Below are 25806 nucleotides of genomic sequence, written 5' to 3' on the forward strand. Positions count from 1 at the left end.
AGGGGAGTTCGACAAGGATGCTGCCTCTCGCCAACACTATTTAATGTCTATCTAGAAGAGATAGTAAAAAAGAGCCTACATGATGATGATGGCATTTCGGTAGGAGGTAGAATGATTAGATGCATAAGATTTGCAGACGATATGGCCCTTGTTGCAGAATCTGAAAAGAAAATCAATAAAATGTTAGAAAAAATGAGAAGGGGCTTTGAAGAATATGGGATGAAAATAAATGTTAGAAAGACAAAAGCCATGGTGATTGGAACGAAGGGGTCTGTGTCAAATATAAAAGTAGGAGGGGAGAAAATAGAACAAGTGAATAGTTTTCGATACCTGGGTAGTGTTCTTAGTAATGACATGAAATGCGAACGTTAAATAAAAGCAAGGATAGGAATGGCGAAAGAAGCCTTTAAAAGAAAGAAAAGTCTGTTTTGTGGGACCTTGAACAAAGAGTTGAGAAAAAGACTCATAAAATGCTTCGTGTGGAGTGTTGTGCTGTATGGGGCGGAAACGTGGACATTGCGTAAGGGTGACGAAAATCGACTGGAAGCCTTCGAAATGTGGGTGTGGAGAAGAATGGAAAGAGTTAGTTGGGTCGAGAGGAAAACGAATGAGAGAGTGTTAGAAATGGTGGGTGAGAAAAGAACACTTTTAGATATTATTAGGAAGAGGAAGAGAAACTGGTTGGGACATTGCCTAAGAAGAGATTGTATCATGAGGGACGTCCTAGAGGGTATGGTGGCGGGAAAGAGAGGGAGGGGGCGAAAGAGACTACAATTAATGGATGATATTAAAACAGAAAGATCATACGCGAAGACGAAAAGGTTAGCGGAGGATCGTGGAGCATGGAAGCTTCTTAGCTGCGGCAAGTGACCTGCCAATAAAGGCAGAATACCTATGATGATGATGATATAATATTTTGTTAATGATGTTTCATCTCATAAGTACTAAAGAAATATTCTCTATTTTCAGTGTAAAATTATTCTGATATTAAAAAATGATGCAGCGGTTTGGTATTTCTGGTATATGAGTTAAAATAAAATTTTCTTTTCTTTCTGTCTTTAGTCATTCTTTAAGCCAAATTTTTGTGTGTACTTTAATGCTAGTACAAAGTATTGAGAGTTTTATAAGAGATTTTTTTTTTTTTTTTTAAACAAGACGTGTAAAAACTATTTTGTTATCTGGAATGTAGCTTCTAAGAGGGGACACAAGACACTGTTCACGGGATTTAAGACTAACACTTCTCTCCAAAAATACGTACAGAGACTGTATTTCTTTATTTAACAGTTCTCAGTGAAATGAAAGAAAATAAAAAGGGTCGGTCAGAATTTGCGATTCAAATTATCGTAAAATAATACTTGTTTGTTTCTAGTACACTGTGGAAGTAACGAAGTTTCATGATCCGTAATTCCGTTTTTAATGTTGACATTTTCATACTTTTCTATATAAAAAAAAAGATCGTAAATGAGATTTCCATTATATTCCCATGTTGTTATTCTATTTGTTGTTTTGCCAAACTTCTTAAGGTTTTGAAATTAGGGAAGCAAACAGATTCGTTCCTTCTGACGGCTGATTACCACGTGTTATACTGAATGAAGGAAACTGATTCAAGTGATCGATCATATTTCAGATTGCGGGTTTGAAATATTTTGCATGTAGATAATAACTTAAACAAAAATTTGGTGGCTTAGTTGGTAGAGCGTTCACTTGTGGAGCCAAAGTTTCTACGTTCAAACCATGAATGCGCTATATTGGTATTCGGCAAATAAACACCGAGTGAGTGTTTTCTTCGCGGTTCTTCCGTCTCTTCCCTATTCACATTCTTTTCGATGTTGTATCATAAACTCAGTAATTACTATCTCATTTGTACTACATTAAACTAATGTTTCGATGTGAAGTATAAATGTTACGCAATTAATTTTTGTCTGTCAATAACCGTAAGTCTCCGTCGGGAATTGTAAAACTACAAATTTGCAATGATTGATCTCTTTCTCCCGTGTAAATGATGTTTTGGGACGTGATTTTATTTTTCTCAGGAATAAGCTGTGTTCTGCTCACATTCTGGCGTGGAAATTTAGTTACTCGTTGCTGGAAAACAGAATTTTGTAAATCCTAAATGTTCGAATCTAATAGTTAATACAAAGTAAGGAAAATATGGGTATCTGGACAAAGGTGATATGTCCATTTTTCTTCGAAAATCAGGTTTTGACTGATATGGATAATGTCCGAAGAGTTTTTGCATTTGTAGCACATCACATAAAAACAAAAGAATCTCCAGCAAATATTCCATTAACAAAAACAAAGTTTTGCATGAACCTCTGATTTATGAGATGCCTTGAAGTTTGTGTCCTGCAAAAATTACGGCACGGACATATCACCTTTCTCCAAATACCCATCGAGTTACAAGAAATTCCAAATGAATAAATTAGAACTTTTAAATTGATTCCATGAAACCGCATCTCGCTATCCTCGATCGATTTTGGTCTATGTAGATCAATATTGAAACAAAGTTGTAGTGGATTTTTATCACTTCTGGTTTTAATAGAAGTTAATGATGGGGATGAAATATATTCTTGGGACATTTAATCGAGTTTAAGAAACCACTTCTCGCTATCTGTTACTATTTATTCTCTGTAGTCATCAACGTGAAAACCGGAAATAATTGATTTTTACCACTTCCGGTTTGAATATCACCTTTAGTAACACAGTCGATGTCTAAATTTTGACTCTCTACATCATAGCCAAGATTGATGATCACCCATCAAGTAGTTTTTGAAGATTTTTTTGTCCCCCAGGTCGACGGATACACAGGCAGAGTAAATACGAGTTGTGTTCAAAAAGTGTCGAATCTTTGGAAATCTGAAACACTAATCCCCTTCAAAGTAGTCTCCGTGGTAATGCACCCACTTCTCCCAGCGTTCGCGCCGTTGTTGGAAACACTTTTGGAATGATGAGCAACCGTGCCGTCGCATTCCGCATGATGTCTTCTCTTGACTCAAATCGGGTCCCTTTTAGTGGCATTTTCAGCTTGGGAAATAACCAAAAGGCAAACGGTGCCATACCGGGTAAGTAGGGAGCCTTGCGACACACAGGAATGTTGAGTTTGGTGGTTGAATCCTGAATCAAATTTTGCGGACACTCTCCTCATGCCAAAATTCTAGTTCAAAATTGAATGTACCGATCCAATTAAATGGTTTCTGCTTGGGTATCGCCAACCTTTTGGCAAAACTTGATGCAATATCGCTGCTTTACTTTTTCTGTCGTTTTACATAAAGATGAAATCCGACAACACGTCTTCACTCGTTGACCGACTCTCAACGACTGATGCTTTCTGCGGACGGGAAAAAATTCACGATTGTGCCCGAGTGTTCCCCCTAGATCTACACTGAAGAAAGTCTCCCGTACTTCATTGGTTTACGCGGGGAAAATATAGTTCGATACTTTTTGAGCACACCTCGTACGTGAAGAAATTTTGCTAAACCGAACTCCTTAAAAATGAATATTAGGTAAATAAAAAGAGGAGGAAAAACTGGTTGGAACATTAACTGAGACGGAATTGTATCCTAAGGATGGGATAAAAAGTGATAGGAAGGAAAATAAGAGGGTGCTTAAGAGACTATTATAAATAGACGTAGGGTACGTCAAGACAAAGAGGTTAACTGAGGATCGTACTGCATGGAAGCTTCTCAGTTTGCTATGAGCAATCTGGCAGTAACACAAAAATACCAATGATAATTCTTTATAGAAGCCAGTACACATACTGCAGACGCAACAAATACAAAGCATAAATTTTAATCTACTTGAAACTGTATGGTTAGAAGTTTTCAATTACATATACTTGTTTTTATTTCTTACTTGCAATTATTGATTTTTCCTTAACGTGGCTCACATATACTAGTGATAATCAGCTAATGTGTGTGGTATGTAATTCGATAGTAAGGACTGAAGCTGTGTGGACTATTCATATTAACAGTAAAAAACATAAAGAAAACATAGAATTAGCAAAATCCAAGTCTGAAGTTCCAGCGAAGCAGATCCGGTTGCGTCCGCCTACACCACCACCACCAAATGTTGTGAAGAGAAAAGCAGAAAGAGAAGTAGGAACTTCTGCAAAGAAACTTAAAGGTAATAGGTTATATTTATTTTCATTTCATAAGTATACTATCATTTTAACACTGTGATATTTACACTGCTGTTTGAAGGAAGTAAATAGGTAATAAAAATTGAAAGTGTGTTCACTGAAGCATCCAAATATTAAAATTGCGTACGGATGGTATGTTTCAATGGCTCGTGTCATCTTCATCGCACGTGTTTTTTAAGAAAGAAATTATGTTGCTTGTATGGGTAGAACTATATAGAACATTTTAAATAGGTTAGTTGTTTTGTCGTCACCGAAGACCATGTATTGACACAAATCTCAAGTCATTTTTAACATTATATTTTTCACCCCTTCTCCCACCCCCTCTGTCGATGGGGTTGAACTTGGGCTTAAACTGCATTGGCAGCCCCGAAAGCTATGAATTACTCGCTAATATCGGTCGTTTTGGATTATTTTTACATGTTACCCCTTCCAAATGCCACCTCTTGGATGTCTTACTCACAGTATATTTTCAGCAACTCCACGGTGACATACTCATGTATACTCCGAAAGCGTATGTATATCTTCAAGTGTTTTAGGTCTGTAACCTTGGATCGATACATATGATCCTTTACAAAACTCATACAAGAAGAAGTGTAGTAGTATGAGGTCAGATTATCTTGGCGGCCACCGAATCAGACCACCTCGTTTAATCTATTTATCGGGAAACTTTTCATCCAAAAATTGACACGGACATTCAGGGAGCAGTGAGGTGGTACTCCATCCTGCTTGAATATGATGTCAGTTGCAGATGTTCCAATTGTGGCATAGGCAACTCTTGTAACATGTCTAGGTAAATATCACTGTTGACGGGAGACTTACTGAAAAAGAAAGGACCAATGGTACAATTTTGGTAAGTCCGAACCACACATTGACGGTGGGACTGTCTCTTTCTTTTCACGTGTAACACAAGGACGCTCTGATTCTCATATGTGAACGTTATGACTATTCAATTTGCCGGATACATGAAAAAATTGACTCATCGGAGAAACAAGTCTTTTCCAAATTGTCATTGTTTCCATCAGTCTTTGCTATCATATCCACAACAGGCTGTTCACGTTGAAGTTTGTTCGTAGGCTTTAGTGCCTGAAGCAGCTACATCTTGTAGGCGTAAAGACATAACCTCTAATGCAAGACTTTGTGCATTGTTGATCGTGGCATTTGCAATTCTCTGACCGCTGAATGTATTGATTTTGTCGGATTCCTTGCAAACGCCTGGCGTACATTGTCCACATTAGCGCCTCAAAAGGATGGGCTGTTTATGGAGAACACTACCTGTTCCCATAAATGATGTATGCCAAGCCCGAGTAGTTGGTCGGGACGGTGGTTTCCTTCCATACTGTGTCTGAAAGTTTCGTTGCATTCGAATAACTATAGACCCGACACTAATATCGATCATTTTTGTGTCATTTCATCTTATCCCTCTAGTTGTGCTAGGTGGTCTTACCTCCACAATACTCTTTTCCAGACTGTAAGTAATATGCGAACCAAGTTTGGTTAAAACTGCTCCAGGCGTTCCAGAGTTATATTATCTTATTTTTACGTGGACACATGTTCGAATAAATACCGTATTAAAGCAGTTAACGGGATTCAACTAGTACTTGAAAAAGTCATTAAGGAAATTATACCTAATATCTATCTCAGATTTCCCTTTAACAACCTCTGCACCTTCAAATTTTCGGAATTGTTCGGTCATATCTTTAGAGGAAAACTAAGTAAATAAAACAAAAACCATACAGCCTAGGTGTGTGAAAATGTGCGTGAATAGGCTAGAATTTCTCTAGAACTTGAACACAGTAAAACTAGTAAAGTCTCCTAGGAGTTAGCAACTAGTATAAGTTCACCAAACTATCACATGTAAAACAATATGTAACCTACAGCCATTTTCTCTTTTGGTTTAGAAATTATGAGGCAGCAGAAACCATGTGTGGTCCAATGAGCCCGTATACATTCAGTTCTGTATTTTTATGTACATAAATACCTGACTTTTAATTTCTAAATTTGTTACTTTGACTATTCTGTCTCAGTTTGATGTTTTGATCCTTTTAAATGTAATGGAAGGCTTGATATTAATAATTCCTTGAACTTCAACTGTGTTCTATGATTCTAGTGTTAATGTTCCTTTCGGTCATCCCAGTGTGTATTATTTTTATTCATAATTTATTTATAAACTACAGACTCACGAACACCAGAAAATGTGGAACACGTTCGATTCCTTTTTGGGAGTTCAACTAGTTTGGATTCCACAGTAAGCTGGTCCACTCAATTAGCCTCCGTTAACTTTTTAACTTTTGTAAAGAAGGGAGGCAGCAGTAATGTTGAAGTCTTAAGTGTTCGTTCATTTTTTCCTTTCCTTCTTTTCATTACCTTTTCGCTTGTCAAGTAATCCATAACGTGTATTTGCGGTTTCCTTTAAGTGTATCAAACGTAGTGCGAGTACCCACGCAATTTATAGAAATGGTAAATAAAAATTTTGGATTTCTTGAAAAGAGATGAAATAGTTGGGACATAAATAAAATGGACTGGTGCTCCACTGTATCCGTATGTCTCCAACAAACTGAAAACATATTTTAGGCAGGTCGCTTTAACGTTACTAATGTGCCCCTTTCCCACAAAAAATGTAGAGAACAATTTAGTTATTTCAGGGAACCCACATATGTGGGTCTTAGTTTGTTATGAGTGCAGAGATACATTGGGCTGTCAAAAAGAAATACAGTGTATTAGTGATAGAATCATGGAACACATACGAGATTTACTAGGCGTTTCAAAATCTTTAAAAGATTATGAACCAGGGTTGTTTTGTTTAAAACAAATGATTAAAACTTGTTTTAAACAATTGATTTTGTTTCAAACAAATTTTATATACATTTTAAACATTTTGTTTTAAACACGTGTATTTTTTAAGACTTGTTTTAAACATGTTTATTTTTATTTTATTTCATTTTTGTGAAAAAAAACCTGCCAGAAAAAGAAATTGATCAAAAAGTGCTTCTCATTCAAAAGACTTCTTCCCATGTGAATGTTTTGATTTCTCGTGGCTACAGCAGGTCAGTGTGGTGATCTACAATTTCTTTTGTCTCTTTTTTCCCCTTGTTTTTAACGTTTATTGTACTGTTTAAATGCTTATCAGTTAACTTGCGAGAAAGTGTCGTAGTCGAAGGTTGCACTTTTTATAGAACTGATAAAAATAAAAGAATTATTATGGAAACAAATTTTTGTGTTGTATTCAGAAAATAAATAGTTCTTTGCTAAATTTTGCTTCTCAAATATCGCAGGCATTCATTGATACAGTACATGTTGGTTCTCAGTCTTCGTACATACATACTTTAGAGTGCTCAGCGTTTCCCGTACATTTGTAATGTTAAAAAAGTATTTGTTGTCACTGTTATGACCATTATTGCTTCTTTATTGCTGCAGACTATTTCGTAACTTGAAATTTTAAATTTACACTGAATCTTTTCAACAAAGCAAACATGCATACAAATTACCTACATTTGTGTTTTAAAAGTAAAAAGAGATTTGTTTGTTCGTTTGTTATTAGTGATCTTTCTTAGTGAAAAATTGGATGCAGTTTTCGAAAAAGAAAACGTATTTTTAAAATCCTGAGTCCAACATTTCATTGCAATTGTTTTCTATTTTTAAATTAGAATAAAAAAATAAGCATAATGATTTACCACGGGGGAAAGCCAATGATCGAGCTTTCTTCTCTGTGAAAACATCAGTAATCACAATATATATATATATATATATATATATATATATATATATATATATATCACGGTATTTTATATTTACAAATAATAATAATGATATTTATGAGTGTGCCGCGGTAATTCAAGTTACACCTGTAGTGTGCCGTAAGTTGAAAAAGGTTGGGAAACGCTGCTTTAGAGAAAGAATCCGAAATGAAAGAAAGAAAAACTCATGACAAGGTGCAATCTAGAGTTTTATATGATTGTCGCTAGAGAGGGGCGTCCGTTTAGAGGTCATCCGCCCCCTAGCCTCAATTTCAGATGTTGGGAGCAGTAATGCAGATTTAGAAACCCTTTGCTCAGCAAAGTCCACAGAAAAAAAATGAAGTCCTTATACCGAATAAATACGGACCTCGATCACCATTTATATTGATCGTAAGCAACTATAGGCCTAAATTGCTCTCTTGTTTATTTTTTGGCCTAGGATTTCAAAGGTGGATCTACTTTCGAGTTTCGGGTCTGCTTAAAATTCTGGAAATTGAGCCTGAGCAACGTTTTGATCATCTATATTTCCTCCGTATTTATTCGGTGTAAGGACCTCAAACTTGTTCTGTTGGACTTTGCTTATCAAAAGGTTTCTAAAACTGCCTTACTGTCCCCAAAATCTGAGATTCAGCGTGGAGTTGGGGCGGCTGCCCTCCTAGCCGCACTCTTGACTGCGAAGATATGTTTTGAAATAGAATCCGTTTCCCGAGTAAAACTGAACCTTATTGAAAATGGACTTGGATCCATTGTGCTCGGAACGCTTACTTTTCTTCAATAAATTATTGACTTGAAAAAAGCAACCAATTACATAGGCTTGCAGAAAAAATTTTGAAGTTAACACAACGCGAAGTGTGCTTCAAATATTACTTTTCGAAAATTTATTATTTTAAAATAATTTTATTAGCATCAGTGTTCTGAAATAGTAATCAAATTTTGCAACTAAAATCTCACCCGCCTCCACGAAACGCGAGTTTAGCTCCTAAGGACATAACTAGAAAACTTTCAGAAACAGTAACTCTGAAATGACTTGTCTTAGGGCTAAAATAACCGCACAAGCGTATTTCTGGTAAAAATTCTAACCTTAAAACATGTAAAATGACTCCCTTTGCATTTGAAATTTCGAATTGCAATCAAAGATGGCAGCCATGATGGTTGATAGCACCATTTGATGTGTCAGACCACTTTCAAGTTTCATCATTTTCCCTCAATCCGTTCTCAACACACAAGGGTGGTGAGTACTTTTATTTCACCATGTATATTGATAGATTGTGTGAAATCTCCATAGTAGGTAGATTTTAAAGCTTATTACAACCAAGAAAGTACTTATGTGAGTTACTGGCAAGAGGATTAGTAAAAGGGGGTCGTGATATGAAAAAGTTGTGATTCTATACTAAAATATTCTGTACCCAATACTTTGCAGTCTTAACAGGGATAAAATAAATGAAAAGGTCGGTTACAAGTCGGTGCTATTCAGCCAGTTCCGACCGGTTCGCTAGAACCAGTTGTTAAATATTTCGAGCTCGCAGAACCGTTTGTTATAACCAGACATAACAGTGAAATTTACCCAGTTATACCCAGGAACAGTAAATTTCAGTTTAACTCTTTGTTTTTAGAAATTCTCAGAGCTAAAGCGTTAAACATATGATTCCGAGAAACAGTGTATAAGCGATTTATTTCTTAATCTCAAATGCTCAGATATCAAAAATGAAAACTGGGATCACATGAGTGTACTGTGTGTTTCAGATGTAAAGCATCACGGGCAGTGGCCAATGGTGCACGATATTCCGCGCGGTGTTGCCGGATTTTGGACTCCCCTTTCCCTTCTCGCTCGTCCTCCAGTTGAGATTATGACACATACATTGGCAACATTATTCACAATGTAAATGTACTATTCCAGCAACCTCAAGAATTCTGACTGTGCATCCTAAAAGTATATATAGTAACTAAATTACTTACGTATTAACTTTTCCAGTGGATATGCTAAATACTCGTCTTCAACATTACTTTCACTATCGTCTATGTCAGTTAATATTTCGTCATTGTCTGAATCTGAGTCTTGTAAATTTATTGTTATGGGTTCCAAAACTGTAAACACAAAAAAATAATTCTTCGAGCTTAACTTCGTAAAACTTAAAAAAAAAACTTATGCTGTACTCGGTTTGCTTAAAGACATTGTCAACTATAATTTTGGAGAACAAAGGAATTACCACGAAAGAAAGCAAACGAATCACTGATGAATTCTCATTATGCCAGAAGGGAAGTTACGTTCCTACACAACTTGCTCCTTTCTTTCCTTATCCGTTTTCATAACAAGTAACACGCTTGGGCTTGGTGTAGGTGCCACGAAACCAATCCATCTGATTCCTAAGCAACTCGATATGCTCGAGTTTATTTTGAGTTACTATAATTTATGACACCATTTACCGTAGATGCCTGATGATTTTGGTTCCCTTATATAGAGAAGAAAAGAGGGTGTTAAAAGTCGCACATAATAAGGCAGTGGAACGTGAAAGAAAAAAAGGAACAGAAAACATACTGCGCTTCTTCTGTCGAATAAGAAAGAGCCTATCTTGAAGTAAATTTCAAAAGAAATTACAAACTTCCTATGCTTTATTCTTACGATGTTAGGCGTATATATATGAATCAGATAGCAAAGGTATGTAGCCACGGGGGAAAAGGGGCCCCTGTCTTTCCAAACTATTTCCAACTCCAAAACGAGGTTCGTCTGGTATATTTAATAAACTTATTTAACAGTTAATGCAAATGAGGGACGTTTATAGTGAAATGTGAAAATTAAAAAAAAAAAAAAAAAAAAGCAAACATCAACACGGTTTCTATACTTAATTGAAACAACTAAAATTAATCATATGCTTTATATTCTCATTTCCCTAACTGGGGCACTGTGAACTCGCTACTATATTATTGCATAATAATGTCTGAGTTGATATATTTTCGAGTTTTTTCCCTTTAGTATTTTAACCTACATGAACACAAAGTCAGATAAACAGACTGCTATAAACAGCATTTGTTTTCTTATGAATACTTTATTCTTTTACATTATTACTTTATGAATACTTACAATCCGGTTTTCAACTTCAGTACTGTCAAGATCCGTCTTTTGATAAGGTAGCATCGTGAAAACATAATATGTGTATAGTATACATGGTGAGTTAAAATGCTTTCATATTCTGAAAGAGGTCATTTGTTCTGTTTTTAATGTGTGAAAAGCTTTCCTCCCCCTGAAAGGAATGTTCCCCTAGAACAACCTGCTGATTACACCCCTGATTCTCCTGTAATAAAAGTTGAGTTCCAGTTCTAAATCGAAGAAAAATCCACTGGAAATTAGACGTGGGGCTTAACGCTCGTTTTACTAATTGTTTTATATGGAAACCTTTAAAAGTGTGTATCATGACAACCAGTTGTCATAAAAAGATGTAGTTTTCACGTATGTGTTCGTAATTTTTTTCTCTACTTGGTAAAGTGAGCAGTTAATGTGCTAGTACAATATTTATAATAAGCGCCTCTGGCATTGTCAAGATTTGCAGTAGCGCGAGAAGTCAGCGTACTACTTGTCGCGAATTGTCAACAGCGCTCAAAGCCAATTGGACGCCGCGTGAAGCCAACTCAAGGTCATGCCGCTTATCATTTGAAACACACAATAGTGATGAGGGTTATTTAGGTCTACGTATATTCGAAACGCATACATATTATCAACACTTGCTGATCCATTGCTGGATTAAGAGCTTTCCAATACTTTTTGACAACAATATATGTTGGGTAATTTGTATCCTAGATATTTGCAGTAGTACCTAATTTCGTCACACCACCTTGTATTAGAATGCTGTGTAGGTCACTTCTTGTCACTTGTGGTATCCAGTAAAAAAATTTGCTTTTGTCTACCTTGTACGGTTTGTTTCCTAAGAGAGTTATATCTATTTCTCTATCTATCCTCCATCTACTCTCTCTCTCTCTCTCTCTCTCTCTCTCTCTCTCTCTCTCTCTCTCTCTCTCTCTCTATATATATATATATATATATATATATATATATATATATATATATATATATATATATATATATATATATATAACGATATGTATGTATATATACAGAACCAGTTGTTAAATAATATCACTGGTTGCTAGTAAAGAGCAAGAAATCTTAATAAACAAGTTATTATCCGATTTTGAAATATGTTTAAAATCGTGTTTTAAACTGTTCAAAAAGTTTAAAACATGTTTTTTTCGTGTGTTTTAAAACATGTTTAAAACATTTTAAACACCTTTTTCATGTTTTAAACACATGTTTTGTTCTTTTTTTTTTAATATTTTTTTCCAACCCTGTTATGAACACCCCTGTCATTGTTAGTTTATTAAAAACACATTGAGAAATTGCATTTGAATTTTGTTTTCATTAAACATAAAAATACAATATTGAACTTTCATTCGGGCTCATTGGGCAAAAGACAATTTCATAACTTGTGTCTAGGAAAAAAAAAAAAAGGACTATCATGGGTAAGTGACAAGTCTCACGTGTGATAGGTGAAGCTGTTGTAGCTGCTGAGAGGCTTCATAAGTTTTAATGAATTATACCATTGAAGTTCTAGATAAACATCCTAACATCCCAACATTATCATGTTTTTTCGTGCCAATAAAACCAGAATGGTCCAGAAACTTGAAAATTGTAGAAGTTGTTAAGTGAGAATGCTGTAAGGTATGTATTAGATGTAATATCTATAATCTATTAGATGTAATATGTATAACGAAAATTGAAAACTATGGTACATCGTAGTTTTAGTTCTAACAGAAAAATTCTTTTCAGGGAGACTCTTTGACTAAAGATTTATTCGCATTTTCATTGCAAGTAATATTTCCATCAATCTCAGACGTCTCGATTTTATTAGTCGTTGATACACAGTTACGTATTGCATTGTTTTGCAAAGTTTGGCTTTGCATAACAGGTTTACACTGACCTTGAGATCAGGGAAAGTCAGAGAAATGCTTCAAAATATGCCTAGACTCAGGAAAAGTGCTATATTTCACAGAAGAGTCAGGGAAAATCTAATCAGATTTCAGGAAAGTATTCAAAGAGTTCCTTCCTATTACTCAAATGATTTTAACAAAACAGCTGCTTACAGAAGATGTGAAGAACACCTCAAAGAATCAACGCAGCTTTAGAAGGAAGATTAAAAAGCTATAAAGAAACAATTATCTTTGGAAATAAAGAAGCTTTGGGAGCATCAAAAGCTGTTAAAGTCTTGCTTTGCAGGAATAGCAAATTAGATAAAAAAAAATGAGGTGCTACAAAAGAAGAAAATAAGTTAGGTTTTCTGATTGTAAATAATACAAGAGATAGGCGTTAAACTATGTCATATATGTTTATGCTTGAGTATCTTCAGAATACTGAGATGTTACATTAATGTATAATTATTGTTTGTTATCAATGTTTTATTGTTTTCCATATACAGGAAGTTTGACTCATGATAAGTGTTTACTTTAAGAATGTAAGTTTATACTGCATTTAAGAATAAAAAGGAGAGCTATGGGTGGCAATGGGAATAGTGGAAATCTATTAAAAAATAATTTGTTTTCTAAACCTAACCAAATTCCGTTCGCTGTGCGTGGGTCACGGAAAATTTATTTACGTAGTCATGGGAAGTCAGGAAAATTAGTATCAGAATTTCAGTGTGAACCATGTATAACCTCTCTCCATTTACCCAGTGGTTGCTCTCTCTTTTTGCTTCTTTATTTATTTATTTCAAAGCTATTGTCCAGCTTTTACATCCACGCAGTAGAACAAGAAAATTTATTTTCTTGCATTTGCACTTTTAAAACATGAAATGAAATCTTTAACAATCTCATCGTTATACCTTTAGGCTAAAGAAGACGGACGGTTATGAAATAATTGGTGGAATGAGAATGTAGGAGGAAAGGAAGAACCCCTGAAAACGCACGGACACAGTGTTGCCCACCACAAACTTATATGGACTGTGGTCAAACCAGGGACTTCTCGTTCTAAAACTGATCGCTCTACTATTGAATAATGGTGCTCTTCCATTTCACTTGTAGTTTCTTGGATATTAACTACGACTGTAAAAGGTTTTTATTAAAATAGGACAACTTGTTTTGCTATTAACAACTAACAAATTGCAATATGCAGTGAATACCGACCTTCCTTTGTATATGTACATATATAGGAAATACCAGAAGCATCTGACAAGGTGTCTACCGGTCAGGGAAAGTCAGAGAATTTGTAGGGTCAGGAAAAAATCTTTCCCAGGACCTCTATAATGGAAACTAGTCAAAGGCTAGCTGGGGCTTCGCCCCAAGACCCTCGCGCTAGCTCGGGCTACGGTCTCGCACCTCATAAACCTACAAGCATGGCAATTTCGTCATTATGGCCCTACCGAAAGTACCAACATTTTGGGGTGCAGAATATATGCCACTTAAATAACATGGGAAAGATGTTTCAGTTTCCTGTAAAACCCACCTAAAATTGATTTTTTGTTACTTAGATAAAGGTATCAGAAACCCAGGCCTCGCAGCTGTCCTATTTTCCTATTTTTTCCTCTATTTTGGAAATTTGTGTATATTTGTCCTATATTTTAATCTTGCCCCTTATTTCCTGTATTTTTCAGTCATTAAATTATTAAAAATACAAGCCAAGGGCAGTTGCAGTGATGATTTAAATTGCTACATATTAGCAATATGCTAAATGTGTCTTAGCATTCTTTCTGAGGACTAGTCACTAATTCTCACTATTATTTTTTTAAATTTGCTTCTTCCTATCCTCCCATGTCCACTCTTTTTTTCTTTGTTTCCTATGTGCTTATTCTTCCCCAGCGAAGCTTAACTGAGGAACCTTGCCATGCTCCAGTTCCTTATAACGCAAGCTGTACCAGCGTTTTCTTTCAGCAGTGTTTGCAGCAGTATTGGCTGGCCATTAAGGTGTGTTGGTATTCACCAACTTTCCCAGCGCCTTCGAATATTGCTGTGCATAATATGCAGGGTTCCACGCGTCCTGGAAAACCTGGAAATAAAAGTGTGTTGTGAAAATACCCGGGAAAAGTCATGGAAAGCAGAAAAAGAGTGAAAATCCTGGAAATTATTTATGAACTGGAAAAGGCCTGAAATTTACGTTGTATAACAGTTGTTAGAAGTGTATATATAATTTGCAGACCTATGATGAATAAAATTCTTTTACATTGTTTATTTGAGAGGGAAATACATTGATAATTTTTCTTTAACTAGTAAAATCGTTTATTTCAATCAGTTTCTTTTTTTCCAAAACAATGCACCAGGTCTATTAAGTTTAACAAGCAAAAGGTTATATATACTCTTATTCTGTATTAATCTAAATCTTGTTTCCAATTGCCTATTGGGGTGAATGGTGGCCTTTTCTTACAATACATTTTTTATTTTATATGTATTTATTTATTTATTTATTTGTGCTTCAGACCATAAATTCTATTGTATAAGCCAAACTGTCCTTTTTTTTTTTTCAATGTCCTGCTGGAAGGCCTGGAGACCTACAAGCATATCGAATTTCAAATTTTTAAAATTGCAATTCCAATTACTTAAAACATGAGATTGTATGTCAAAAGCAAAATTAAATAACATGAGGAATTTTTTCATTGTCTCTTTTCACAAGTTTCTCTCCGAAAATATGCCAAATTTCAACTCTCCACGTCAACTAGAAGTTTCCGTTGTATCAGTCAGTTCGTGCAGTGATAGGCGCGAGTCTCTTTTCTAGCTTTTAGTCTTTTTAAATTTCTTTCTTTCTTTCTTTCTTGAGCTTGTCTCTAAAAGTCCAGTGGTAAAAGTAATAAGTTTCAGGATGTAATTATTTAATTTTTTGGTATCATCTCTTGTGTCTTGTGTCATTTCTCTCCCTTGAGAGTTGAACTTTTCCACTGTTCACATGTATGCTTCTTTACCTTCAGTTTGAGTATTTGATCGTACGGAAGATGTCGAAGAAGTGTCATTGTAATGAGTTGTGGTTGGAGGACCTTCAGTTCATACCTTAGCTTGCTAAAGTAGATGGAGATCAGTTTCTCAAATGTGTTGATTGCAATAAAACATTTGATTTGAGAAACATGGGTCGTCGTGCAGTATGTAGTTACTCTGCAAGTAAAGGACACCAGATGATTTCTGCCACAGTACGCACTAAGTCACAACCAAAGATATTCGAGACTTTTCGTGGACAGCCACAGTCATTTTCAGCAAACCGCGACTCTTCTCAAAGTATAAAAACCACCCATCGTGAACAAGTGAAGTTGCCAGCAAGTAGTTCTATCCAAGTGGCCAATAACTCATCAGGAGCATCAACATCACAGAATCCATCTTTGAAGGTCAAATCCCCGTATTTTGTTTCAACAGAAAGCACAAAAGGAGAGATACTGTGGGCGCTGAAAGTTGTTATGAGCCACTTTTCATTGCGATCGGTGTACAATTGTTCTGAGTTGTTTAAAAATATGTTCTCTGACAGCCAAATAGCTAGCAAATTCGAAATGAAGAAAGACAAACTTCCTTATACTGTTATGTATGGTCTTGCAACATTCTTCAAGGATCAATTAACAGAATCGTTGAGGCGTGTTAATGAATATGTTGTGTGTTTCGATGAGTCTTTGAACAAAGTAGTTTAACGTGGTCAAATTGATGTGCATCTCCGTTTCTGGAATGATAAAACAGACACAGTTGAGACAAGATACTTGAATTCAGTTTTCCTTAATCATGCGAATCACCTGCTGAATGGTTTCAAAAAGTCCATTTGTGATTAAGATATGCATCAGGTGCTCCAAATTTCTATGGATGGTCCTAATGTTAACTTCAAGTTCCTGGAGCTACTGCAAGAAGACATGAAGGATGATGAAAGTGGTCGTGCTGTGGTACTAATTGGAAGCTGTGGTCTGCATATTATACATGGAGCATTTCGTTTTGCGTTCAAGAAAGTGAAATGGGAAATAGAAGAGTTCTTATTTGCACTGGACAATCTCTTCAAGGATTCACCTGCAAGAAGTGGAGACTATGTTGATTGATCTGGTTCAAATATTTTTCCTAAGAAGTTTTGCAGGACACGTTGGGTGGAAAGTATCTGCAGCCAGTCGAGCACTTGAAATATTAACTAACATTTGAAAGTATTGCAGCCAGCAACAACTGAAGGACGAACAATCAGAGCGAAAACGAACGGTTCAAAAAATCAAAGAACTTGAAGCTAAGAAAGCCAAACTTCAAAAAAACACTGACCAGGAGATTGCTAAATTAGAAAATCAGATAGAAGTGTTGCAGAAACTATAAATAATCTGAGTTACGTTGTGAAGTGCATGTATATACAGTTTTAAGGTTGTATATTTGTTCGTGAACATTTAATACTACTCAGTGTAAGTTATGTATGTGGAAACATAACAGCTACAAAATTATAACACTTGCCTTGGAATCACAATTTCTTGAAGCAAAGTTGGGCTTCTTTATTTTTGTGGCTGCGCAGTTGGAACCTTTATTAGTTGCTCTTCAGACAGACAAACCAGTAGTACCTTTTTTATATAGAGACTTGACGTGTGTGATGAAGAATTTAATAATGAGGTTCCTGAAGTCATCTGTTATCAGTGAACCAGTGGTAAAAATAGATGTGTTGAAAAAAGAAAACCAGCTTCTTTATCATGAGAGTGATATTGGATTTACTGCAAAAGCTGCCCTGAAGATATCGAAAGGAAATGAACGGGAACATTTAGAATTCCGTAAGGAATGCGGCACCATTTTGGCAGCTCTGGTTGTCAAGATTAAGGATCGTAGTCCCCTGAAATATCCATTAACCAAAGCACTCACTGCTTTGAATCCTGAAATTATCGTTACCCAACCAACATTGTGAGTACGAAGATTGTCTGTTGCTCTTAAAGTTTTCGTTTCAAAAAAGCAAATTTCAGCAATTACAGCAGATGAAGTAAAGAGGCAATACACATCTTTCGTAGAGTCCTCAGCCTTGAAAGTTAATTTGGAGTCCTTTTCAAGAAAAGCAGACGGGTTAGATCAGTTATACTCACAACTACTCAAAGGCAAAGAGGAATATAAACAACTGTGTCATTTTGTGAAGAAATGCTTTATTTTATATCATGGAAACGCCTCTGTTGAGTCTGGCTTCTCAGTAAACAAAGATATCTTATTACCTAATCTTCAAGAAGTGTCACTTACTGCACAACGTCTAGTGTATGATAGTGTTCTTAAGTTGGGAGGCATTCAGAACATCGAAATTACGAAGCCCATGATAGATTATGTGCGAAATGCATCACAAAAAAGGAAAGAAAGCATAGCAGAAAGTCATCTTCAGAAGCAACAACTGAAGGACGAACAATCAGAGCGAAAACGAACGGTTCAAAAATCAAAGAACTTGAAGCTAAGAAAGCCAAACTTCAAAAAAACACTGACCAGGAAATTGCTAAATTAGACAACCAGATAGAAGTGTTGCAGAAACTATAAATAATCTGAGTTACGTTGTGAAGTGCATGTATATACAGTTCTAAGGTTGTATATTTGTTCGTGAACATTTAATACTACTCAGTGTAAGTTATGTATGTGGAAAATTGTATAACGTCTGTGATAATGGTCTAAGTTAACCATCTGCGTAAACAAGAAAATTATTGTATAGGAAAACCCATTTCCAAAAAGTTTTCGCATTTAAATTCTGTTATGGTGTAATGACTAAATAATAAAAATAAATAGGAGTGAAAAGGGTGTCTGTTACGAGTGAAGGGAGGCCACTAAAATAGTCATAAATTACAGATAAATGAATTGGTTCGTTTGTACGTTTGTAGAATATTGTATAAGCATATAAAAGTAGACACCCTGATCTGAGTAATGACGATTTTTCTAGCATTTTTATTAATGAAATTGCAGTAAGCGTTTATTTTTCTTTTTTCTTTTTTGTAGGAATATTAAAAAATACAGCTGATCCATTACCTCCTAATTTTTTCGACAAGGAAAATGTCTCAGCAAAAAACGGTCCGTTTGAACCAGTGATAGAAAAACTCAAAAAGTCTTCTGTTCTTGTTACGGAGTACGCTAGCTCGGATGAAGATGAGGAGGAAGAAGACAATACAACTTCGTCTGTTCCTGGATCATTTGGTATGTGACATAAATAATAATAAAATAAAAAGGGTAAAGGCGTCTTTTTTTAATTTTAATTTTAACCTTTTTTCAATGTGACTGAAGACAAGTAGTCAATCGATAACAGTATTTTCAGTTTAGTTGATGTTTACATATTGAACGTCACATTGCTAAAATATGATAATTATGTTGTAGGATATGCGAATAGGACACAAAGTGTTTAAGAATAAAACACAGACCGTTATGGTAGTTAAGTGAGATAGCATGTGAAAATAGTTAGATTATGATGAAAGTTATAATATGATAGGAGTCGGATTAGAATAGAAGTCAGATTATAATTGTAATGATTATGAGATATAGTTTATCAAGAGAGAGAGATTATGAGATTGATGTGTAACAAGATAAGTATACTTGTGGAGTATCACTGAGATAGATAGATGCATCACAGAACGGCGCAGATTAAGAGTAAAGATACAGAAGAATTTAAGTTTGTACCTTTGTACACTTTAGTTAACTAACATATGGCACCTTATTGAAAATGCATCTAGAATCTAGATCATTATTCTTAAGAGCCTGCCTTATTAAAAATAATACAAATTTACCATTTTTCTTTTGCTTGTTTATTCATCAGTGAAAGGAGATAATGAAATGTAAGTTACCACAATCATATATAATGCTATTCTACAACAGAAAATATGAACCTGAAGAATGTTCAGTGTTGCCATCCATAGAAATTACAGTATTGCCAGAAAAACAATTTCCCTAAAATCTAAGTTAAGGCAGCGAGTAGAGGAACAAACTCAACTGCATTTGGTTACGTATCCTGTTTGTTTGTTTTGGTTTCCTGTGAACTACTTTTTAAATAATAGCTGTATTTAGTTTGTAATAAACAAAATAGTTTTAACATACAGTTATTAAAGCTAAATAATAATGTTAATTAAAAGTAATTCACAAGAAACCAAAACAACATGATATGTAATCAAATGCAGTTGAGTTCATTCCTCTACTTGCAGTCTTAACTTAGATTTTAGGGAAATTGTTTTCTGGCAACACTGTAATTTCTATGGATGGCAACACTGAACATTCTTCAGGTTCATATTTTCTGTTGTAGAATAGCATTATATATGATTATGGTAACTTGCATTTCATTATCTCCTTTCACTCATGAATAAACAAGCAAAAGAAAAATGATAAATTTTGTATTATTTTTAGTAAGGCAGGCTCTTAAATGTTAAAAGAAAGTATTTTCCCCCCCAAGAATTTATCACTATTCTTACTTGTAAAACAAGTATTTATTAATTTTGAATATAGTTAGTTGAATTTCACGGTTACCGTATTTTAAAAGTACGTATTTAAGTACCGGCTATAATTCGGGACCTCTTTTATGTGTCTAATGATTGCATTTTTTTTTCAAAAACCTCAAAATACGAGAAAGCCGTCCTGCAAATGACTTACAATAAGCCATATACTTGAGTTGAGTTGATTTTGAGTTTAACGTCCCGTTCAGCAGCGAAGCCATATAACGTGGACCTACTGATTAACGTGGAATCCGAACCACATGAACTCCCGCCGGGAATCGAACCCGGGTGTCCCACGCCAGAGGCGCGTACGCTGACTCGGCAATATACTTGAATAGGTAAGATTCCTACATAATAAATGGTATAATTAAAAGTGACTATGGCCCTGTGACGGTGAGACGCCCTATGTTAAAGGAAGAAGCAATGGTTCTGTTCAGCAGGCTGTTTGGCACGGGGGATGTGCCAAAAATGGCACGGGGGATGTGCATAGTGTTGTTTGAGGGAACCTAGATCATCTTATTATGATTACTGCGGACGGTAATGAATACCAACGTAATAACCAAGCTCGGAAATCGAACTTGGAAACTATCTAGCGCCCGTACATTGATAGCTTTTCCAATAAGACTGAATGCATACAAAACTATTTGTATACAAACGCTGTAACCGTGCAAATTGTGATGGCGGTTTGAGTTTGAAGCCGCCATCTTACCTAATAGGATGTCGCTCTTCCCGCTTCGTTCACGAAGCCCCGCCTACTGGTCTAGAACCCAGACGTAAAAAGTAATCTCGAAACCCTCATTTTATACAAATTTTTATTCATTTCGTTTGCGCTTACACTCTCATTGGCTGGAGCATTATCATGACGTATAAGTAAAGTTTATGAGAGTATGTTATCTCTGCGGTTTTCACGGATAAGGTTCAAACGTGAATAAAGAGTCTATTGTAACGTGAAATGAAAGAAAATGCAGAAATGAAACGAAATGCACGTTTTAAAGTTTATTGCAGAAAATAAAATGAATGTTTTAAAGATTGGTTTATAAGAAAGGTCACTATAACCTCGAATCCGTTCCCCAACAATGCTGTATTATTGATATGAAGAAAGTACAAGGGAACATCTTGCTTAACTGGCAACGTTGGGTTTTCATTTAACATTGGCCTCTTTACCAGTGTGAAGCGAAAATAGCTGGTTGATTGGGAAAAAATCCATTATTTTAGATTAAAAACCATCTATATCCAACAACTTTCCTCTTTCTCCATTTTGGCGTGTCGTTTCTTGTAATGCAGTTGGTCTATAGCGCTGAACTTTCGATACACTTGATATATAGTAGACTTCGGTTTTCTTATTCTCTATAATAATGATGCCCACAAAGTCCAAAACAGCTACGCTAATATAGTCTAAAACACTTTATGCTATCATCGAAAAATAAATAAGTATATTATTTTGAAAAATAATGTGAAACTAATCGTTTCGCAACTTCACTTCCAAAAATATTTCCTGCTGAAGGGTAGATTTAAGTAAAACAACCATAATTTTGACAACAGTCTTTCTTCTTAAATAAAAATGATAATGTAGAAATCTTAAATCGGTATTCATTTCATAAATGCCGTTAGAGATATGACAATTAAGTGAATTATTAACTTGTTTAAAACTCAGGCTTTTATATTGAAAAAGTCAATTACAGGATAAATTCAAGGTTTGCCTATGCCTTAGGTCTATACCTTATGAGAAGAAATATGAGATAAAAATAATAAAAAGAAAAAAAATAAATAAAATTAAAATTAAAAATTAAAAAAAATGAATAATTTAAAAAAAATAAAAGAATAAAAAGCAATGAAAGCAAGAAAAATCAACAAATAAAAATTAAGTCTTAGGAAATTAGGGGAAAAAAGTCTGTAACACTGCCTTTATTTATATATTGTGCTGTATACAGTAATAGCTTTATTGTGCGTTTCTTATTGAAATGAAACTATAATGTATAGTAAATTTGTTATTTTCCGTCTTTTACTATTATAGTACTTCTGTGTATAGCTAACCTAAACCCTTTGCAAGTCAATTCTTGTACTGAAGTACAATTTGGTACAGTTAATTTACATTTTACTATTATGTGTAATTTATTCTGTGTTCCTTAGAGATTGTCTTTGTTAGGAGCTGCTTTTTTGATAGCGTAATCCGAATATCTTATGCATCAGAGGAACGAATATCTGTTTCGTGAACATCTATTATGAAACAATAATTGCTTTCTTCTTGTGTTAGTGATATTCCTAATTCTAATTATCAATCTATCCTTTCTCTTCAGTTTCCTAATTCACAATTTTCAGTATTCTCGTGCTGCTCTTCAGTTTTCTTCATGTTTAATGGTCCAACGTAGCTCCGCTGTAAACAAGGCTGGAAGCTTCTCTTCAGACATAATATTCAGGCAGTCAGCCAAAATGAATTTTGTACACCTTCTATTATTCTATTATCTTCATTGAGATCAATATCCAATTATATTTAACGTATAGTTGTCATTAGGGTAATGTCAGCTGGCATAGTCGAGCGAATTGCACTGTAAGATTTAAAACATTAGACATACCAGAGCTTTTAGGAATGGGTCGTGTAGCGTCCCCATCCACCAGGAGTCAAGAACACAGGACAAGCAGTCAAAGGGAGAGTGAAAAAAAGCACTTACTCAACCTAAGTGGAGACCCCACAGCAGACGGAACTACGGACATCCAAAACAACCCGGTTCAAGCTTAACTGAAATCTATATAATCCAATATTCAATTTTTCAAGGCAAGGTATAATTTATATAATGCAATAAATAAATAAAAGCCCAAAGTTCAACTATTAACAAATTTTATTACAAACAACGTGGTTCTGAATATACACTTATGCGTTAGACAAGCATATATTCAGCTAAACAAATAACAACAATGATAATGTAATTAACCAAGAGCTGAATATGTAACAATGCGTTAGATAAGTTTATATTCAGCTTATAACAAAATAAACAAAATATCAACAATTAAACCAATCTTTTTCCGAGATAACCAAGAATTCAAGAAAAGGGGAAAAACGTGATCTCAGTATTCTTAATCAAATGCCGAAAGTCAAATGTCATGAATAACCAAATAGAAGTCAGTTCAGTTCTAAAAACATTTTTCCTGAATCCTATTCCTAATCTGAATTTATTAATAATCCAAATCGAAAAATCCAATATAATTCGAAAATTTACTGTAATATTATTTTCTAATAAGAAATCCAAAAACTTCGACAAGCTTAATTTAACACACTCCTACTAATACAATGTAATATCCAATAATTCGTAATAACTTATTAATCTTTCAGTATTACTACTAGTCTGATAATCTTATTCGTATATTCTTCTATTTCGCAACCAAAATGTTTTTTTAAAAAATATTGTTATCTCCTTTAACATGTAATCAAAGTACGATCAATATGTTCCGCTCAATCAAAAAGAATATTTATTATTTCACTAATTGATTCTAATTTTTGGCATCAGCAACCTTTTAAACAATTTTTCTTAATAGATATTTACAGGAAATAATGCTATTTACACCAATTACTAACGGTCATTCTATAGAATACTTCAGCTTCATCGAAAGTAAGGCAATGATATACGGAAATATAATATCGGAATAATAATAGCAATCAAGCAAGCAAGCGTCAGAAATACTCTTGAAATAAAGGTATTACTGAATATTGGATTATTTAGACTCAAACTATTCATAAGTCAACACTAAATGTGTTTGGTCGGAACTTTTTTTTTTTTTTGGGGGGGGGGACAAAAATTTTAAAGTCTCTATTTCTTTCATAAATTCAAAGTCAATCAAAGAGATTGACACAGAAGTAATTAAGATTCTGATCCTGTTCATAATCCTCTCGCATGCGATACAACACCCAAACTGCTATCTTCATCATAGGTTTAATGCACCCACTACAACTAATTGTCAAATTCAGGAACACTTAGCAATTTCGATTTTCAAATTAAATTCCACCTTTTTACCTTGCAAACGACCAGGTTTCAACCCCTCGTCATTGCAGCTTTTAATATTTGTTTCTCGACTGACTTATCATTCACTCAGATCAAGATGAAGTGAGTCGTTTCAATTGCACCAAACGACCACCCAAAAGAATAACAGTTTAATAACCACGTAGTTTAAGCAAAATAGAAACATGTTGAAAAACAACAAGAATATTACAGATAGTCCTAACGTGTACTCAAGGACCACGGTACTGCCCACCATAAATTACTTTTGATCCGTGACTTTCGCATTTTTTTTTTTTTTAATTCAGTAAAATATAACAGAAAAATAATAACTAGCACTAATCCAAAGCCAATACACACACATTCTTTCTTGGTGGCCTTACAACAAACTCACTTTACTTGTTTCACTTTCTTCCTTCATTCGAACACACCACCATTAGAGAAAGCATGCAACTGAGAGAGGCTAACATACGCACTCATGAACCCATGCCACATAAGCAAGCAACCATGAAGTTCCGGACATCACTCCAGCTAAGAACCAAGTCATGACGGCGCGGAGCAAGTCACGCCACGAAGGCTCGGAAAAACAATATTGCCAACAGCTATAATCCGATTCATTGCCTTTGTTTAATTTTGTCTTTCCTCCTCCTCCTCCTCCTCCTCCTCCTCCTCCTCCTTCTTCTTCTTCTTCTTCTTCTTCTTCTTCTTCTTATTATTATTATTATTATTATTATTATTATTATTATTATTATTATTATTATTATTATTATTTTAAAGTAACCCAATGGAACATTATAAACGGGTTATTTACATACCTTTTACCAATTCTAATTATATTATAAACCACTTAATGGATACATATTCCCTATTCTTTTTTTTTTTCAACATTTTGTGTTCTTAAATGGATGCATTACTCCTATCAAAATCCAAGCCAATTAAAAAAGATACCATCATGTAGCTGACTGCTACAGTCATCACTTATTTTAAGGGAAAATCAACTCATGCTTATTTTTAAAACGGCAAACTAGCCCACAAGGAAATCTACTGAAAGAGGTGAGTTCTCGTAGGTACTCATCATTCAGTTATGGATACCGCCTACAGTACTCCTACTATGTTAGCCGCCAGTAGGTTTAGTCCAATGTGGAAGTCGCAACTTTATGACAATCATTGCTTTCATGCTATAGTAATCAAATAAATATATACGAGTCTACTTAACATCATTTATGAATAGTGAAATAATTATTATCAGTTGTACAACTCAAGAGTAGTATTTTGCAGTATTTCATTCATTGTAGATCGTTTTTAATAAGTATTTGTATGTCGATAGTTGGTTGTTCTGAACGTAATGTTAAGCTGTAAATTTGCAGTGCTAAAACATTTCCTAATTTTGGTATGTCAGCAAGAGAAGAGTGTGCGAAAAATATATGTCATAGTTTTCATCATGGACCACATTCTTTGAAAATGAGGACATAAAATATTGAACTATGAAATAATTTATAATCTTTTTTTTTTTTTTTTTTTTGGTTGGCTACTTTTGAAAAATATCTTAA

At 34.7% G+C, this 25806-nt stretch overlaps 1 protein-coding gene across 1 annotated transcript in view; it reads left to right on the forward strand.

The window, feature by feature from the left end:
- The window catches only part of LOC145678531 (zinc finger protein 830), a 65380-nt gene that overhangs the window by 13504 nt on the left and 26070 nt on the right, over window positions 1-25806 (forward strand). The window contains exons 2-3 of the mRNA XM_081748779.1: window positions 3887-4122; window positions 18793-18987. Coding sequence (XP_081604905.1) covers window positions 3887-4122; window positions 18793-18987 — 431 coding nt within the window. The remainder of the gene's footprint in view (window positions 1-3886; window positions 4123-18792; window positions 18988-25806) is intronic.

Source organism: Thermobia domestica, chromosome 2, assembly GCF_964235325.1.
Source record: "Thermobia domestica chromosome 2, izTheDome1.hap1.1, whole genome shotgun sequence".
In the NCBI taxonomy this organism is placed as follows: domain Eukaryota; kingdom Metazoa; phylum Arthropoda; class Insecta; order Zygentoma; family Lepismatidae; genus Thermobia; species Thermobia domestica.